The 14,636-nt window shown below is 38.1% G+C and overlaps 1 protein-coding gene across 12 annotated transcripts in view; it reads left to right on the top strand.

Annotated features, from left to right (window-relative positions):
* Positions 1-14,636, top strand: part of plekha6 (pleckstrin homology domain containing, family A member 6) — an 81,055-nt gene that overhangs the window by 52,683 nt on the left and 13,736 nt on the right. For 9 of the 12 annotated variants that reach the window (XM_043252129.1, XM_043252121.1, XM_043252118.1 and 6 more), the window contains 6 exons: positions 568-668; positions 10,037-10,236; positions 11,570-12,007; positions 12,876-13,374; positions 13,943-14,029; positions 14,330-14,383. In XM_043252129.1, the coding sequence (XP_043108064.1) occupies positions 568-668; positions 10,037-10,236; positions 11,570-12,007; positions 12,876-13,374; positions 13,943-14,029; positions 14,330-14,383 (1,379 nt within the window). Of the gene's footprint in view, positions 1-567; positions 669-5,518; positions 5,735-10,036; positions 10,237-11,569; positions 12,008-12,875; positions 13,375-13,942; positions 14,030-14,329; positions 14,384-14,636 lie in introns of those variants that run through there. The other 3 variants (XM_043252123.1, XM_043252130.1, XM_043252124.1) reach the window with 3 other exon arrangements.

Here is a 14,636-nt window from a genome sequence, read left to right as displayed (position 1 = left end):
CCACTTCTATACAGCACGAACACAACCTGCTCCACCCCTCCTTTCCCTCCACCCCTCCCTGTCTCTCATTCACACACAAACACACACACACACACACAGAGCGCTGTCAGAACACACGCTCGGGTGGGTTCGCTGCATTTCCCGGGCAGCAGCTCTCAGTACAGGAGATCGAGAACGTGAACGCTGGATCTCCGTTGCCCTCCGCGCTTCTGCTCGTGATGAAAATTTAACGATGTGCTCCATTATTTAACCAGCCCGTGCGTTTCTCTCCCAGACTGCGTGCTGCTGCTCGCTTCAGTGTCATTAGCGTTACGCTGAGATAAAAATGGATATCTATTATGGGATTCACCTGCAGTTTACCTGCTTTTCCATTACCACTGCCTGTCATCGCCAGTGTAGCGGCACACAACAGGAAGTTGGACTTTTCTGATTTGGGACGGAGTTTTATAATCAGCTTTTTAAAATCTAGGTTGGAATACAAATGCTTTTTTTATTTTGTTGTATCTTATTTTTACTGTAGTGTTAATGCTTATTTTTTTTTGCTTTTTCAATGTTTCTTCCATTCAGACGAGAAGGAAGAAGTAGTCTTGGGCAGCCTTCCTCTTCTCAGCTTCAAGATTGGAGGAGTCCAGGCGTCGGATAACATCAGCCGCAAGTTTGCGTTTAAGGTTGGTGATATTTGTGCATTTTTAGTGGCTGTTTTGAATGCTGTCAGGACAAGGGATGGGAGGGGTGACAGGTAAACATGGTATTCTGTGTCAGTGGAGGTCATGTGATTATAGGAAACTTTAAACTGTGTCTGAATTAATCATGATTCTGGGACCGTGTATCTGTTTTTAGTCAAAACCAGTCTGTATTTACCCTCACCCACACATGCAGTGGACTTTGCATCTTTGCATGCGTGCCCGAGTGTGTTTGCACACTATGTGCCAGAAGGACAAACATAATGTCAGATTATATTTTCATCAGGATCCGAGGCAACTGGGTTTGAGTACATAGACCTTTTGAGCAAGTATATATAAGAGGTCACAGTATGCTGTGATTTGTGAGTAGATACGCCCCTGGTTGCGCACTGAGAGAGCGTTGTTGTGGTGAGTTATAATTTAGAAAATAAGATTATGCTTTGCCTGTTTGCGAGGCTCTATTAGATTAGACGGGGTGCATGCTGGGTACCATCTGAGGATGTGTTTTGAACTGTGCTTATAGTTCAGACATACGGCTGTACCGAAGGTGTACTCGTTCCACTTGTGGAGAATGTGAAACCGTTATGCGTTTGGTAACTGCGTTTATGTCTCTTGCCTCCGGCTCCGTGGGGCCCCTGAGGGCTGGGCTGGAGATGCTCAAGAATCTGATGTCATGTCTCTGCAGGTCTTGTTAGGTTTCGGGTAAAACTGCTTTTTTATAGCACCTGGCTTTTAAACTGACCAATAAGAAAGAAGTGTGCATGATGAGGCACAGCTGAGACGTTGATGACCTTTGACACTACCTTTAAAAAACAACAGGAGGAATAAGCCTTGCTTCTGTCAGAATTCTGATTTAAGTTTTCTGAATATTTTATTTAGTTTGTTCTTTATGCAAAAATATGACATAGAATTTACATATTTGCAATGTGTTTATATTTAGAATATATTTAAAAATAATAATTTAAAAATGTATTTAAAATAATTATTTTAATATTCAGATGTACTCGTATATACATTTTCGTATCTACTATTTTTGTATTTTATGTATACTTTTTATATATACTTATATTTTATACTTTTTAAAAACATTCAACATAATTTAGCTTATATACACTACAGTTTAGGATCAATATGATTCATTTAATTAATTTGAAACAAAGTATCTTACGCTCAAAAAGGCTAAATTAATTTAAAAACACAGTAAAACACGAATATTGTGAAATAATGTTAATTTAATTGTATTACTTTAATGATGAATATATAATGAATATATATTAATGAATATATTAATCCCAGACTTTTTAATGATACAGCCTTACTGTTGTTCATTAACTAATATTGATTTTTCAAGAAAGAGGTGGTTTATTGTTTCAGATAGTTGACTTTAAGATCATATGTACTTCGAAACATTTTTATGTGTGTATAGTTCTTTTTTTGTATTTTTACTGTGGTTTATACATCACACATTTACTTCTAATGTTCATCCCCTTTGGAAATAGCAGGTTTAGAAACACCGCCATTAGATCTTCACTAAAACCCATGTCTGCCTATCCACACGTTTTTTGAAAACATATCCAAAGCTGTTCAGTCTCCAACAAAAGAGAGACTATTTTATACACCAGAGATATATTTGCACAACAAAGCAAACTATCAGTCACAAGTATCCAGTAGCTCCTTGCATGTGCACCCTTAGGCAAAAGGTGTGCAGTGTGTATTTTCCATATCACAGACCCCTATGGTACAGTTTCGGTGTGGAGCCACGTCATCGCAGATGGGTGACGTTTTTATGGCTGCCTTAATAAAAATCATGTCACCGTCGTATATTGTATCACATTGTATCTCTAAATAATACCTGTTTGCATGTTCTGAACCTATAACCTAGCTTGGTGTTAATAATTAACCAGGAAATATAGAGACGTGTTTGTTGTGTGTGTGTGTGTGTGTGGATAAAAAAAGGTGTGTTTAGTCAGCCGTTCTTCATCGTGTTCTGTGACAGTGAATGGTTACTTGTATCTTGTTGCCTCCACAAAAGAACCCGAAACAGTCTGACGCACTGCATCTTGCCCCGGGCCTTTTTATTCAGAATCTTCTCCTGGAAGTGTTGCCAATTCTTTTATGAAGTCCTTCTCCAGTGTGCATGGATCAAAACTGGTGTTTGGCCTGCAGGTGCGGGATATTCTTCGGTTTCATGTTGTGGAGTCTGGCTTTGCATTGCTCCAGGTCTTAAACCTGTGTGTGTGTGTGTGTGTGTGTGTGTGTGTGTGGATATGTAGATACACTGTAGGGTCAAAACTGTCCCCAGAAGTACAGTAAATCTGACAAAATCTTCCCATGGAAGGCTCACTTTGAAATATAAAATGGAATTTGTTTATGACAAAATGCATGTACATGTTAATTTGTTTGGTCTTGGTGAAATAGATCTGCTGAGCAAGTAGAAAGACTAAAACATATAGTCCACATAGTGTATGACATAAATAAATATAAACCCCCGTATATAACACGCAGTAGCAGGGCTGTACAGGTGGAGCTGGGGAACATGGAGGGTTTCTGAGACGCGCTGCAACTGCTACAGCAAATGTTAGCCGAATATATGAATGTTGAGCGGCAAACTCATTGGCTGCTGATGAAAAAAAAAAAAAATAATCCCCATTTGAATAATGATGTCATTATGTGAGTGCGGACTGTGCCATCCAGAGTTTCATGAAAGAACTCATGACAGTATTTTAACCCATTTACATCAAGAATAATTGCTATAACAATGAATATATTAGCTTCCCTACCAATGGGCAGTAACTTGACTCAGTTATGTCGTCAGATGCTTTAAATGCGCAAGCTCTTTTAAGTTGGGCGGATTATAAAGTTGGACATTTTTTGTCAGAGTTTTATCATTCAGCCTTCTGTCATTTTTGCCATATGACTTTGCTATTCTCATAGAATTACAATGAGAAATTGTAAAACGATTATTATCATCAGTCATTAAGTCATGAATCATCAAAAGTATGCCTTTATTGTGAACAATCCTTTAGTCAGCATTAATTGTACTTTTATAAAAAAAAAACTAAGCAAAATGTGATACAGCAATTAATGTAAAATTAACATTAAATTTATTTATGCTGCCTGATCCATTCATAATTTCGTCATCTTATTAGTTCAAGCATGGCCTAAATGTGATCCTGTTTTGTTTTCAATGTGTTTTTTCTCCAAAACACATTGGCCTCTGTTCCTTCTCTTTTCTTTATTTGCTTTAATGCCATTGTCTGTTTTTTTTTCAGCTATATATTTATTAGCAAATTTTGAAATAAGCAGCTATTTAAGCAGTTTAAAAAATATACTTAAGTCACCAAAGTGAGCTTGGTAACATACACTCAATATATAAACCTTTATCTAGCTATCCCAAACATGTTGAGCTGTCAAACAATTAAAACCCTAAAATCGTAAAAGCACTAACTGTTCGCAGCCAGGCTTATTTTAGATAGCTATGGGTAAACGTTTATATGTGTGCGGTTGTTACTTTATGTTCACTTTGGTTATTTTTTCTTATTCCTACGTCCCAGTATAGAGCTGCTGCATTATTAATTAGTGCTGGTTGTGTAACTGCTGTGTGGTCGGAACACTTTCAGCCTAAGATTCGTGTTTTCTCTGAGGGATGAACGGCAGAAACAGGAAAGATCAGGAGGTGAGTGTGCGACTCACGCCATCAGACTTGCCGCTGAGAAATCCTTTCCAGAGGGAAAAGTCTTGAGCGGCCGAAGCGCCAGCAGAACCTGCATGTGGGAGGAACAGATATGGCCAGACAGCGTTCATATAGTTTGTAATGGATTCGTGATAGACATATTTCCCTATGGTAGGGTGGACTGGTGGACTGTAGCCAATCTAGAGGAGCTGTTGATGGCAATTTGGATCAAACGTGTTATTTTCACCTGTCTCTGCAGTCACTGTTGTCTGTCCTGAGTTCACTTTGTTCTTCCCAGCAGCCCTGGGCTGGTTACCTTGTCCTAGCGTGCGGGGCTCTCTTATCAGACACGTGGACTCTGTCTGTTTGTGGTGTATGAAGTACACATCAGAGCTTTCAGAACAGACGGACACCAAGTGCAGAGTGTGTGTTTGTGAAGTACGGTGGGAGACAGAACACACACGCAAGAAGCCGCCCGGCCCTGTATGACGCCTAGTCATTAAAGGTAGCTGCAATCATTCATTTTGCAGCTCTCCCCCATATTTTTGCTGTTGTTTGAGCTCGTGCTGTTAACTGCTTTGTCAACATGTTGGAGAGAATCAGATTGCAGCTGTGGCTGTAACCTTCCTGCTATGTTGCATGCGTGTATTTCCAGCTGTTTGCCTTCACCCAGCTGTGTTGCCGGTTGGACAGCTGGGATAGTAGCTTTCATATAAAAATAATAATGGTGTGAATCAAAAAGTAAACAGTTAATGTCTATATAGTTACATAATGTTATATATAGTATTTTTTGTATTTTAAGTATTTAAGTATTTAATGTTAAGTATTTATGTTACAGTTAAAGTAAATAAATAAGTTGAAGTGATGTTCATAAAATATTTACTAATTAAATTTGCAATACATTTATAGCAGAAGCAACAACAACAATAATAATAATGTTATTATTATAAAATGAAATGTTTATTAAAAATGATATCATAAATGTTTGTAATTAATCATGCACATAACCTTCAATTGAATTTACATTCATTTAATTATAATAATAGTTTGATATATATTTTGTGTATATATATATAAATACAAGTATAAATGTATTTTTTGTTATTTTGACAACCCCATTTGGTATCATGCTTTTCTGAAAGCTAGTACATCTAACATTCCCGCCCCCTGGACCCCAGGATCGGCAAACATGGATCAAAGACAAGAGAATTCGGTTTACTAGCTCCGCATGACTGAGAGTATACAACTACCTGTCAGAGGCTCAGACATAGAGAGAGACAGACAGACTGACAGAGGCATGGAGGCAGGTCTGTCGTTTCAATATCTGCTGAGGCTTGACTGTCTGCTTCCGCTTCCATCTGGCACCCCGAAAAGCAAGGCAAGGAATTGCTCTGTTCCTTCTTTTTTTCTTTGGGCATTTGTACCTGCTGGCCAGCGTAACGTGTCACACAATGTGTCTCGCGCTCAGATCCACTACCATCTGACGTAATGAGTGTAGACAGGTGAACTGCTCACTCCCTGAGCTTTTCCTCCCAGAGTTGTGATAGTTTTGTTTGAAATTGAGGATTATATGGGAAATACAGGGGGAATTAACAGTATAAAAATGTGTCAGTGTGTAAAAAAAAAACGACATTTGCTTTAAGTCCTTACACATTTGAATACTCTTATTTGCAAGTTAATCCCTATAATAGGTTTTTAATTGATAAGACAAACGGTTTTGCACTGAAATGCCATATGAATCATGACCAAAAAAGCCAATCAACCCCAACAAAAACTTAGTATTCTCTCTAAATCTGACTTTTTTGTTTTGTTTTGTTTTGTTTTTTTGTGACAAAAGGTTTTAAGAAACAGGAATTTAAATGATAAATCCAATCAGAAAACATATTGTTTGTGTGTTTTTTTTTATGGGTTTGGTTTGATTACTTTTCTGTTTGTTTTTTGCTCTTGCATAGAACTCTGTTATAAAGAAATCGAATCAGAAAATTTTATTTTGTATACGTGTGGTTTGATTTTTTACATTTATTTAATTCTTTTCGTCTAGCTCAGTTTTGAGAGACTATCGGAATCTGGAATTGAGGCATTTCCTAGAAGTAATCCCGTCTAAAACATTGCAGCATATTTTATTGTGGTGTCAAAAGCCAAGTTGGAATGGCTCAGCCTTTTGTCAGTGCCGAGATGGGAAAGTATGTCAGTGGATATAATACTCAAAAGAAATAACCTACAGTGACTTTCATTGTGGCCTGTTGAAATATATGATCCAACATTAACAGTAAATTGGCCCTCTTGGACATTCGATTAAGTCTACAGTGTAAACATGGTTTTTTTTCCACCACTATGTAATAGATCATTGTAGCTAATGTGTCCTGGGCCGCACCTCTGTGCCAGTGCCATAGGAGACAGAGAGCTCTTGGCATAGAGAGAGAAAACAAAACGCACTCCGATTACAAGACTATGCAGCTTGACCTTCTTTTATGTGCAATAAAAGGGTGAAATGAATGTCAGTCTTATCAGATCATCTGCTAGTCTGGTGTGTTACCATCACTTGCATCAGCAAATGCACAAAAAGTGGGCGTCATTATAATATGAGATCCTACACGGTGTGAGATTCTAATACACGCTTTCCGCTTTTCACATGTGTAGGCTTGTATCCCCAGGCTAGCAACAATAAAAGTTATCTCGCGCTGGTTTTGTCTATGGTCTGACCGAGCCTGTGGTATTCCAAAGGATGATATTGAGCCCTCACGTATCTAAGAGAACTATGCAAGATATTTATCTTCACACGCTACAGATGACAGACATTTTCAATTAGGCCATAATTAGGGTTTGACTAAATATAGTCCTGCGCTGACATACTATGTGGCAAAGTTAGTTCTTCTTTTTGATTTGTAAAGAAGGTTAGTTTGTATAGGAGGGTACCTGGTAGTTAAGAGCAGGTATGTGGAGAAGATGGATCAGTCTGACATGTGATGCTACTGCAAACACATACGTCTCCTGTAAAGTATCCAGGATGCACTTGGAGTCTATTCAAATCAACCTTCAAGGAAGTGATTTACAAGCATTGAAGGTTATTTTATTTAGAATACGTTTAGCAATTAGACATTTAACTAATATTTAAGTGTTTTGTTTACAGCGAAAGTCAGTGGGGCCCAAAACAGCACTAAACTTCTTTGATGGATTTTTTTTTTTTAAATGTGTTTCCTAGACAAGAAAAAGTCACACAGAATGTCATGTGTTGAATAAATGATGACAGATCAATTTTGAGATAACCATCCCTTAAAGGGAGTTTTTTGTGGGATGCGAAGCTTATGGTTTATGATGCTTCTTTCCCAGATTCTTGAGCAGTCAAATATCTCTGAATAATAATATTTCTTTATGACAACAAATCGAATGCTCATCCAGGAATATCATGAACCTCATGCGACCTCTTCACTTTATAATATTACATTTTGAATCATTATATTAGCGACAACTTGACAAATTAGAACCAGATGAATCATGTCACTTCAGCTTAACGTGGCTCATTCGTCATGCGTCCTCACAAAGCAGTGTCAAATATCTTTTGCATACTTACAAATACACAATATTACCTTTAATGAAGATGTTCTAGAAAGTTGGACACATGATGAAGAGTGTTTAAATGAAGACCAGCCATATTTAAGTTAAACAAACATTTAAAAATGCCAGCTCAGAGTCATTTAGTAATAATCTGCACAAGAACAATGACTTCTCTGTAAAATTAAATGCAAACAGTAAGCACAGAATTTGCCGAGCCCTGCGATGAATCAATAGTGCGGGAGTGTTTGACGGTTTCCTCAGGGAGAGGTTCAATCAAAGGAAACAAGGCATTCTTTTGGCAGGTACAAAAGGTAAGCGAAGGGCTTGCAATAGCATGGCTAGTTTTCGTGCCAGATTTTCGTAAGTTGAGAAACCACTGCAATGCAAATTTTTGTTTTGACACACTACTTCCTGTGACATAGATGACAGTATTAGTTTCAAAAGAATTTTAAGCATGCAAACAACAGCTGGGTTGTTTCTGGTTAATTGAAGTTGTTTTGATAAAACTCTTTGTCTCCTTACTAGACATCTCACACGTTTCATTATGTTTTGTTTATTCAAAAATACAGTTTGCTTCTTAAAGGTCTGTAGTGTCAGTTAGCTAACTGTCCTGTGGAGCTGTTAACTGTTAGATTGCATGAAACAGATTTTGGCACACCCTTGTATGACTAAGTGCAGGTTGTTTTATGCAAGACTAATTGGTTGAAAAATCCGGATTTACAACGGAATGTCAGATTATTATAGCTTCCAGTGATGTGTCACGTTTCTTCAGCGGTCACACACCCTCTTCAAACGTTGGCATGTCTGTTATAAAAATAAATGACATTGTTTACTGGGCTTTTTGCATTATAAATGTCATCATGAGTAACAAAAAAGACCCATATTTAAAAATGGGATGGATATATATATATATATATATATATATATATATATATATATATATATATATATATATATATATATAAACCCACTTATATACTATATATTGTCACTTAATAGGAAAGTTAATTTTAGAAATTTGCTCTTAGAATCTGAGGTTTGTTCTTACATATTTCCCCCCCTTTTTAGTTTGATGTTTGTTACAGGACTGACTACAGAATGCAGTCCACAGTTCTCTAAATTATTCTGTATTGCCCCCATGTGGTACAGTTCTGTACTACAGGTTTTTTTTTTTTGACCAGCATTCATGGAGTTAACTATTGTTTTACATACTCAATGTATCACGCACAGGTTGTTCATTTTCTGTGCTTAACAGCTGATTTTGCATTTGTAATAACACAGAAAACCCACATTTCTACTAACTGTCAATTCTTTCAGGATATTAATACACATGACCACTCCATTATTATAAACCTGGCCACCTCTAGCCCACCTCTAACCTACCCCTAAAGCTGATCTTTGTATTTGATCTAGTCATCCTTATGTAGTGTTTTCTCCTCTGTTCCCCATACCCCCATCTCTGAGGACCCCCTGAGTGAGTTTTCTCCAATGTGTCGATGAGCCACATTTAGTAGGTATTTCAGAGCACCTCTTTTTGTTTCTGTAACTGCATGACAAGTGACAAGATCAGACTCACCTGCCTACTATAAAACTGAACTAAATTACTTTTTAAAAGCCCTCAGTCGCCTGTCAGCTAATGCTCAACTTTTAATTGCTGCAACTTTGAGTCTGACCTGCATGTCCGAGCCACATTTTTCTCCAGTGTTTTGCTGCATATTAAATATCAACACATATGACTTCATATGAAAAGTCATCGCATGGACTATTTTTGTTTGCATGCACTGCAGCTACCAACTGTCTAGCTCTCTGAAAGGCCTTAAAGGAATAGTTCATACAAAAATGTACATTTGTTAAAAATCTGCTCAAGCTTAAAAAATAAATAAAAAAAATTTTAGAAGAAAATTGTATTCCTTTAAGCAAAATATTTCTCCAAAAAAAATGTTTTAAGCATGTCTTTTATTCGCAGGCTTTTATTTACTTGCTCGTGTACATTTTTTTGCATGAGTTCTGCTGTATCTGATTTGCATGCTCTGTTGTCTTTGTGGTATCAGGTTTACAATTATGTTCTTGGGAGTGGCTATAGGACGGACAAATAATTTTCTCTTTCTCTCTTTTTCTGTTGCAGGTGTGGTGCGAAACCAGCGAAGAGGAAGAGGAGGAGGACGAGGACAGTGAGGATTTAAAGGGCAGTATTGCGTTCTGTTTGCAGGTTGAGCACACAGGAACTCGTACGTACTACTTCAGTGCAGACAGCCAGAAGGAGCAGGAGGAGTGGGTCCAAGTCATGAGTGAGGCTGCCAGGGTCCACATCCCAGCCACATCCAGGTACACACACTATAATCCACATGAATTCACACACAATCCACTCTTGCTTTCAAAACCGGCGTGACAAAACAAAAACTATTTTAATGTCATCAGAAATGAAAAATCATCACTTACCACATTGTTGCTCCAAACGCCATAATTCTTCTTTAATGAAACATATTCAGATTAAAATCAATAGATTTATACTTTAGTTAGCAAATATAGATTCATAATATGGTCTTTTTTTAAAATTTACAAACTGTCACTAAAAAGGAAGGAAACATTGTAACCAACAGGACGTAGCAGTAACGTATTGACATTAATAATATGACCACATAATGGCCAGTTGAATATTGCCAAAGTCCTTTTTAAGGAGGTCATGTCACTCGGCAGCCATCTTTGAAACGCCTCTCGGGTCCAGCTTCCATCTCTTTGAATGCAGAAACATCAAATTTTTTTTAGAAAAAACTGAACAAAAACTGTTTTTAAATTTCATGTTTTAAATCACAAATGAAATCTGACAACAACGATTTCATAAATGTTGTCTAATTTGCTCAAATAGCGTTAAAAGCTCATTTCTCAGGCTAGTCCAGCCAAGCGCGCATGCACAGTCCTAAACTCACGTCTCAGAGCATTGACTGTTTCTATAGCAACCTGAAAGTCTACAGTCATGCACTTACTTTACCGATTAGCGATTGGCTCTTTTTGCTCAGAATGCAGGGTTTTGTTTGATAGAGTGGCCATATTGACCATACTGCATTTTTCCCCAATTAAAAACTATATGAGTAACATCTTGGGTATTCTGTAGTCTGTGATGTAGCATAGAATGGTTTGAAGTTGCTCACTCACATGTATCATGTTTTCTTTGTGTCTGGCATGTTTTCAGCACTGTTAAAAGTGCCGTTTGCAACTTACCAGCCAAACAATAAAATTTAATGACTACTTCCAAGAACTAATAATGAAATGAAATGTAGTAAATGAGTCCCAACGACTACTTCCTTGAAACTCTTCTAGTGCCTCAATGGACCTTCATTCAATAACACAAATAGTAGTTCTCCAAGATTTTCACAAAAAATGCCATATGGTTAACATCTTAAGAAGTGTGATTCTTGTGGAGTGAGAGCAGCATAATTGAAACAGTCGAAGACACAGATCTGATGAAAATTTATGCAGAGCAACAACTAAAACAGCACAGATGGAACACATACCATTAATGCTGTTACTCTCTTATTCTGGAACAAACAGTCGCGCACTTCTTAAAAAACAGTATTTCATCAAACAGATCAAAGGCATCACATTGTTTACGACAGTGTTCTACATATGTTTTGTCTTTCTCTTTCCTGCTGTTCTGCAGAAATAAATCTGAGCCCATCCCTGCAGCAGATGAAAACGACATGGTAGCCAAACGTCTCGAGCCCAACTCTCATGCAGAGAACGGCCAACGGCCAGATGTCCACGAGCTTAACGGTGTAGAAACCAGAGACACCACTCCCAGCACCCCAGTGACACCAGTTACCCCTAATATAGAGGGCAGGATGGGGGAGAAAGCAGGTTTGGTGCCCCATCACCCCAACGGCTGGGGTAACTATGGTCCTCCCAATGGTTCAAGATACCAGTCCCAAGAGAACGTGAGGGACATGCGCGAGCCACATGAGGAGAATGTGGTGATGCGGAGAGGCTTTGTGCCCAGAACGGCCCCGGAGAGACTCGCCCAGAGGAAGAGCTCCATGACACAGCTACAGCAGTGGGTCAACCAGCGGCGGGCCATGGTGCCTCAAGATGACGGACGCAGGTGAGGACTAGAGGGCTTTCATAAGCCTCTGTTACTAAACTATTTAATTTATTCATTATAATTGCTCTGCAGTAAAGTTTAATTGCTGTTTAATGACATTTTTGTTTATAATGCAAAATCTAAAACTTTTTTTGTTGTTTGTTTGTTTAAATTGATTCTTTTATTTGGCAAGGAAGCTTTAAATTGATTAAAAAAAAGGGGCACTAAAGAGTTTTATAAAATGACAAGGATTTCTCTTTAATATAGAGCTGGGCAAAAAACATGCATGTGCATTTCATCAGTGAAGCCGGTATTGATGATATTGCATAGATTGTCAGTGATCCATGGCTCTGTGTATTAACTGCTGCTCCATTTGAAAACAGTTAATGGAGATTAATCAAGGAACCGGCTTTAGTGACAAGAAGCACAGGAATATATCACACAACCTTTTTGCCCAGACATACTTTAAAATAAATATTGTAAATCCTGAGAAAAGTATTATCTTCACTTTACAAGTATATTAAGTACCACAACAGTTTTTAGCATTGATAAGAAGAAGAAATCTTTCTTAAATCAGTGTGTTAGAATGATTTTTGATTAATCTTGTGGCACTGGCTGCTAAAAATTCAGTATTGTCATCACAGAATTAAATTCTACTTTAAAATATGTTAAGATAGAAAGCAGTTATTTGAAACTGTGATAATATTTCACAATAAATTATAGCTTTTCCTATGTATTTTATCAAATAAAAGCAGCCTTGGTGAGCATAAGAGTCTTCCTTTAAAAGGATAAAAAAAATCTTACTGACCCCAAACTTTTCAAATAGTAGTGTATTTTTATTTACATGTACATTTAATTGTCTGTTAATGATAATTCCATTGCTTTTTAGTCCATCCAGGTATTACACAGTAAACCGTGCTATGTCAGCAGACTATTACGGTGTGTATGGCGGCCCTCCATATGTAGATGACTACCCCCTCTACCCACCTGGAGTGCGACCTGAGAGCATCTGCTCCATGTCGGCTGCATACAACCGACCATCTCCTCGCTGGACCGTGGAAGAGAGAAGGCGGTCATTGCGAGATGGACCCTTATATGGTCAACCTCGAGACCCTCAGTGGATGATGGGACCCCAGGGTCCTGCTTATTACCCCCAGCTGGACTCAGCGCAGAACTCTATGAGAAGGCTTTCCATACAGCCCCGCTCACGGTCGGTCCCTCGTTCACCCTCCTCTTCTTCGGGAGGACCCTACTCTCCACACAGCTTCGCCTCACCTGCTCGATCACCCAGCACCAGGTTTGATCGGGGACCTGGTCGACTCAGAGAGGAAGGAATATATGCAGACCCCTCAGTCTACGGGCTCCGCAGGTCATTGAGCTCACCTAAGGTAAAGCACCTGTCGAACAGCTAAGGCTGATGAAAAATGGGGCCACTTTTTGAGTGATGTTTCCAGGCACAGGTCCCACAGCCAATCTAAAGTGTCCAAAGGAAAGGTTATTACCCATCCTCAGTGGGAAAATCCCCCGAGCAACACTGTTCAAAAAAACTTGGCAGACAAAATTGCTCAGAATGTTGCCCCATGTATAGTCATGCTAAATCTTCATAACCAAAGCATCTAATTTCAATGATTATTTCCACATTATTTCAGATCTTTTATTGTATCTTGCTTAACCTTTATATATATATATATATATATATATATATATATATATATATATATATATATATATATATATATATATATATATATATATATGTAGAATTCTGACAGATCTTGCCTTTCTTGTATTTAAAATTAAATTACTAAAATGGTTTGTGGTTTAGTATGACTGATATAGGAATATTATATTATATCATATTATATTATGTTTTATATTATATTGTATTATATTAAATTATATTATATTGCCTTCTTTGTGTCTGACTTTAAATTACCATAATTGTTCATGTTTTAGTATGATTTCCCTGGAGATCGACGCTCCTACAGCCAAGGAATGTACCACTACAACTACCCAGCATCCCCTTCGCTCCACAGCAAAATGGTAAGTCAACATTTGGGAATGTGTTTAGCATGAAACACACCATTTGGAGCAGAGAACCAGCAAATCATGCAATCACGTGACAGATAATTTGTATGTGCAACAAATCAAGTGCACTAGCCTGGCTAACGAATGATGGAGACTGTAATTGTCTGTTGTTATGAGTGCGATGCACTGCGCTTTGCTGTGATCAGCATGTCTGTCTGTCCTCACCTGTGTCTCCGTCTCCGTCTCTTCATCCGATGCTTTGCGTGCTGTATGCTGCTGCTGGGTTTGACACACTGGGCTCACTGCACACATCAGGAGGACATTTTAGACGTGCAGCTTCAGAGGAACCTGGAGTACCTAGATCAGCAGGTAGGAGGCTCGGTCCAGCAACCACAACTGAGATTCAATACTGACAGCACATATTCGCTCTCTCACGAAACCTAGTGAGCTGCTCGACTAAGTGAAATGAAATTAATAATAATTAGGATTCAATTTTAAGAAATGTAGATTATTAATAAATTGGCATTTTGGTTAGGATGCTGCTTTAGAAAGTAAGCAGTAGACAGGGGCAGCTCACTAAGTTATCGAACAGAGCTTTTGATTGTTGGCTTGACTTTAAAGA

Source organism: Puntigrus tetrazona, chromosome 11, assembly GCF_018831695.1.
Source record: "Puntigrus tetrazona isolate hp1 chromosome 11, ASM1883169v1, whole genome shotgun sequence".
Taxonomy (NCBI): Eukaryota; Metazoa; Chordata; class Actinopteri; order Cypriniformes; family Cyprinidae; genus Puntigrus; species Puntigrus tetrazona.
This window is presented reverse-complemented; position numbering and strand designations above follow the sequence as displayed.